Raw genomic sequence first — 5,802 nt, forward strand, 5'->3', positions numbered from 1 at the left:
TTTGGCTGTCCGGGCATGCTGAGAGTTGTAGATTTGCAACAGCTGGAGGCACCCTGGTTGGAAAATACTAGGTTTAACCATATATCTGAATGCACACAGACGTGACAAAGTAGGAATCAGTAGACCGGGTATAAAGGTGTTAATTCTAGCATCTGCTGACACCCCCGATCTTCTTTAATACCCCCCATTACAGGCCTTTGTTCCCCAGCAGCCCAGGCTCCGGCTGATCTCATAATTACAGTCATTCGGAGTAGCATATATCTGGCTATCCTCGCATACTAGACCCGGTCGCCTCTCATTATTCATAGCTAATCGAGGAAATGCGCAAAATAAAAATTAGAAAAAAAAATAAAAATATATATATTTATAATTAAATATATATATTTATAATTATATATATATTATATATATTTTTTGTTTTTATTAATAAATAGGAGACTTTTCTATAAATGTTCGTTAATTTTATGATTTACGGTAATTATTGTGTTTTAAATACAGATGTAGCAAAAACTTTATGTAACAAAAAAAAAAACAATAAGGATAAGAGACTAGCTCCGTATCCACATATATAGAACAAACATACATCATGGTATACAGTACAGGGCGAGACAGAATGTCAGAAACGGTGTACAAAATACAAAAAATAAACAGGAGGAAGGTGCCCCCTGGTGGTCACGAAGGGCAACTTCATCGCTCCCTTGATCCCGAATTAACCATTCACATTTTTCGATTTAAGACAGAATGCTTCTAACCTGATGTGCGGCCATGAGGGAAAAAAAAAAAACATTACAAATAAAAACAACAAAAAAAAACATCCATCGGTTTTGAGATTTAGGATGTAACAAGGCACGTATAGGCCAGGGCTTGTGCCGGCAAATCTTCTCTTATGCGCCATTGCGGCGGTCTATGTAGAACCCAGCTAGATTAGACTCCGTGTCTCATAGAGCGGAGAGAGGGGGGGGGGGGGGGCTCCAAATCTCCAGGGCTCTGCAATTCCATTACCATTTTGGAAAGCAATAACCGGCCCGCTACAAAGTAGGCGTTGTAGGTGGGCTTTGTTTGATCACCCATTCGCCATTAGGATTGGCGTTGTACAAGTCCAATAAGTAGGTATCAGGATCCAGGCAGTGTTCACCTAGAAGGACAGACTTTGGTTAAAATTACAGCTTTCTCTGAGCTGCAATACCACACACAACCTGAGGACAAGAGTGGCGCTGTTTTTAGAAGAACTTCGCTTTGGCCAGTTTTAGGCTTGTCTAAAAACTGGGGACCTGTAACTATTGTAAAACTACAACTCTCAGCATACCCGGACCGCAAACGGCTGTCCGGGCATGCTGTGAGTTGTAGTTTTGCAACAGCTGGAGGCCCACAGTCCTACTGTAAAAAGCCTATAGCTGGCCACAGAATTTAGCAGCTTGTTGTCTTGCAGCTGCTTATTTCCACCATTTGCCTTTTCTAAGATAAAAAGGCCGGATAACAGGATAGTTGAGGTTAAAGAGATTATCCAGAATTAGAAAAACGGAGCAGATTATTAAATAAAATTAAAAAAATAAATAAATAAAAATAAAATAAATTTAAAAAAAACAGCTCCACTCTTGTCTTCAGGTTGTGTGTGGTATTACAGCTCTGTTCCATTGAAGTGAATGGAGCCAAGTTGTGATACCACACAACCTGAAGGCAGGGGTGGTGCTGTTTTTTTTTGTTTTTTTTTTTAGAAGAAATTAGCTCCCTAAATTAGCGTAGACTAATATACAGGCAGTTATCAGAGTTATAAATATTTACTGCTCAAAAGAAGACTAACAGGATCTGCTATAAAATAAAGGCCCGTATATAATCCGTGTGAACATACCCTAATACTGGTTGCCTGCAAGCAATCTCACGTCTATATTCTGCTTCAGTTTCATATAAATTCAAAATAAAATTAAAAAAAGTAAATAAAAGTAAATAAAAAAAAAAAAGGAAAATAAAAAAATATAAGTAAAAATAAAAAAAATTAAAAAGTAAAAGTAAATAAAAAATAAAAGTAAAAAAGTAAATAAAATAAAAAAGTAAATAAAATAAAAGTACATAAAAGTAAAAAGTGTAAATAAAAAAATAAGCAAAAATACATTTTAAAATTTAAAAATAAAGTAAAAGTAAATAAAAAAAGTAAATAAAATGAGTAAAAAAAATGTAATAAAAAAGTAAATAAAATAAAAAAGTAAATAAGTAAATCGATAAATAAAGTATTCTTACCAATATTTCCTCCAACTTCATAAAGCTCCAGATTGGGAAAGGCAAAGTTACCATTGCTGAAAGACGAGAGAGAACGCAGCAAGATAAGTAAAGTACAAACGGTGAAATAATGATCATGACGAGTAAGTTCAGATTTATACTTAATATTCACCAGTATCACCATTTTATCAACGTAGTCGTATTTCTAACTTTGTAAGTGAATCTGGACAGACGTCCGTGTAGAATAGGAGAGAATGGTGGATGAGCAAGCATGTTATCCAGGAATAGAAAAACAAAGCTACTTTCTTCCAAAAACAGCGCCACCCTGTCCTCAGGCTGTGTGATGTATTACAACTTGGCTCCATTCACTTCAACGGAACCTGGGGACAGAGGTGGTGCTGTTTATGGGGGGGAAAAAAAAAAGCAGCTTTGTTTTTCTAATCCTGGATAGGAAGGGTTAAAAATGCTTGCCTCGACAAATATAGGGGACAGCAATGCCTAATCATGCTCAAGATGCCATTCAACCTGCTGCTCAGCGTTTGGAACAAACTGTTCTGAACGCTGGAGCAGGCAGCTTGTGACGTCATAGCCCCGACCCCTCATGATGTAAAGCCCCTCACCCTCAATGCAGGTCTATGGGAGGGGGCGTGACAGCCATCACGCCCCCTCCCATAGATTTGCATTGAGGGAGCGGGGCATGGCATGACGGGCAGGGCTATGACATCACAAGCCCATCTCATCCCATGACGTCATAGCCCCACCCATCATGACGTTACGCCCCCCCCTCAATGCAAGTCTATGGGAGGGGGCGTGACGCCCCCTCCCATAGACTTGCATTGAGGGGGCAGGGTGTGACGTCACAAGCTCCCGGTGTCGGCTCCAGCGTTCCGAACAGTTTGTTCCAAACGCTGAGCAGCGGAGTACCCCCGGGTTATATGGTTAAGAAATAGTTTTCTAATACCCATTGAGGGTACGGTCACACGGGCTGGTTACCCCGCATAGTGCCATGAGTATAACGTTTCATATCTATTGACTCCTAGCCAACATTTGGGCACAAAATCTTGGGCCCAAGAACACATTGTGCAGTGAGTAAGGCCTAGTTTGGGTCTGTGTTTTCTGCCTTAGACAGTTGTTTTGGTGATGCCGGGGGATTTCAGCATTGGTTAGACTTCTGGTATGATAGCTGCCCGTGCGGCACGACAATGGCATTTCATAGACCTTATGGATATCTAGTTATGGATCTCCCTTAGCAGAGCCAGAACCTAACTTCATAGAAAACCATTATTCTAATATGTAGGTAAACAAAAGGTTTGTACCATTTTAACAGGCCCATGGTGCTGACCATTTGCCAGCTACGATGGTTAACGTGTTCCTGGAATTTCCTTAAGACGTCTGCTGCTCGCGTGCCCTTGTTCAGTTGAATAGCCAAGGAGTCCTTCACAAAAACGGATGCTCGGATTTTTACTTGTTTGCACGGCTGAAAATAAGAAAGAAACCGGGAATGTTTAAATATATGTTGTACATCTTGGCAAAACATTAACCTTTCTAAAATAGTTTATTAAAACATTTAAATTTTTTTAATAGAAATTATAAACACCCCGTAACCTCCAGAACACAATCCTGTCTGGCTGCAGCGTCATCTTTGTCCACAGGCATGGACAAAGGCCAGTAAGTGAGGGTGGACTTAACAATCCTCTGTGCTCACTCCTGTCCTATCAGACTGAATCAGAGAGGAGGTGGTTACAGAGCAGACTTTAGTGATTGGATGAAGAGACCCAGCACAGCAGACTCAGGGAGGAAGAGAAGTCATGCAGAGTGAGGACACGCCCCCTCCAAAGCACAGGAGGACAAAACAAGTGAGCAACAGCTAGAAGGTATTTGTAAGAGGAATATAGGTCCTTTGTGCCGGATGACTGGCGAGTATAGTTGCCACTCCCCCGTCCGTCCATGTCTATGGGTCACACCCCCTCCCAGAGACATGAATTGTGGGGCGTGGCATCACATCACGAACACGGAAGCTCCAAGCTTCCGTCTCCCATGCGCCGCTGCTGCCGACCCGGAGATCGCGGGGGTCCCTTTGGATAGGGGATAGGAGGTTTTTCAGCAGAGTACCCCTTTAACAAGACCAGATTTTGTGTAACAGGTTTGCAGTTCACCATACATTATGCATTTACTTTAAGAAGAACCCGCCCATAGAAGACCAATTAATTTAATCCACTTTTGGGTTGTCTTCTCAAAAAGAGGTCCCACAGTTTATGTTCCTGCATAGAAAAGTAGATTTTACAGAAATTTAGAGACACTAGGTTACAATAGGAGCTGTAATGATGGTTAATGGTAACTTGGTATTTGGCTTATGCTGTAGTAGCAATCCCATAAATTATAGAAACATCTAAACCAAAGATAATCGCAACATAGAATGTGTCGTCCGATAAGAACCATTCGGCCCATATAGTCCTCCCAATATTCTGAATACTATGAATAGTCCCTGGCCCCATCTTATATGGATAGGCATAAGATAGGGATAGGCATAAGGCTATCCTTCATGTAAGATAGGGATAGGTATAAGGCTATCCTCCATCTAAGATAGGGATAGGTATAAGGCTGCCCTTCATATAAGATAGGGATAGGCATAAGACTATTCTTCATATAAGATAGAGATAGGCATAAGACTATCCTTCATATAAAATAGAGATAGGCATAAGACTATCCTTCATATAAGATAAGGATAGGCATAAGACTATCCTTCATATAAGACAGGGATAGGCATAAGACTATCTTATATGAAGGATAGCCTTATGCCTATCTCTATCTTATATGAAGGGCAGCCTTATACCTATCCCTATATTATATGAAGGATAGCCTTATGTCTATCCCTATCTTATATGAAGGATAGCTGTATGTCTATCCCTATCTTATATGGAGGATAGCCTTATACCTATCCCTATCTTATATGAAGGATAACTTTATGTCTATCCCTATATTATATGAAGGAGAGCCTTATGCCTATCCCTATCTTATATGAAGGATAGCTGTATGTCTATCCCTATCTTATATGAAGGATAGCCTTACGTCTATCCCTATCTTATCTTATATGAAGGATAGCCTTATACCTAGCCCTATCTTATATGAAGGATAGCCTTATCCCTAGCCCTATCTTATATGAAGGATAGCCTTATCCCTATCCCTATCTTATATGAAGGATAGCCTTATCCCTATCCCTATCTTATATGAAGGATAGCCTTATGCCTTTCCCTATCTTATATGAAGGATAGCCTTATCCCTATCCCTATCTTATATGAAGAATAGCCTTATGCCTATCTCTATTTTATATGAAGGATAGCCTTATGTCTATCCCCATCTTATATGAAGAATAGCCTTATGTCTATCCCCATCTTATATGAAGAATAGCCTTATACCTATTCCTATCTTATATGAAGGATAGCCGTATGTCTATCCCTATCTTATATGAAGGATAGCCTTATGCCTATCCTATGCACGCTTAAACTCCTTCACTGTATTTGCAGTTGCCACTAATACAGGAAGGCTTTTCCATGCATCCCTAATTCCATACATAATTGTTATAATCCG

At 40.0% G+C, this 5,802-nt stretch overlaps 1 protein-coding gene across 14 annotated transcripts in view; it reads right to left on the minus strand.

The window, feature by feature from the left end:
* Positions 1-456: 456 nt before the first annotated feature.
* The window catches only part of ARHGAP40 (Rho GTPase activating protein 40), a 263,780-nt gene continuing 258,434 nt past the window's right edge, over positions 457-5,802 (minus strand). For all 14 annotated transcript variants that reach the window (XM_056549621.1, XM_056549624.1, XM_056549626.1 and 11 more), the window contains 3 exons: positions 3,531-3,691; positions 2,236-2,291; positions 457-1,135 (listed from right to left, as the gene is read on the minus strand). In XM_056549621.1, the coding sequence (XP_056405596.1) occupies positions 1,029-1,135; positions 2,236-2,291; positions 3,531-3,691 (324 nt within the window). In that variant the 3' untranslated portion in view covers positions 457-1,028. The remainder of the gene's footprint in view (positions 1,136-2,235; positions 2,292-3,530; positions 3,692-5,802) is intronic.

The sequence above is a fragment of the Hyla sarda genome, chromosome 13 (genome assembly GCF_029499605.1).
Source record: "Hyla sarda isolate aHylSar1 chromosome 13, aHylSar1.hap1, whole genome shotgun sequence".
In the NCBI taxonomy this organism is placed as follows: domain Eukaryota; kingdom Metazoa; phylum Chordata; class Amphibia; order Anura; family Hylidae; genus Hyla; species Hyla sarda.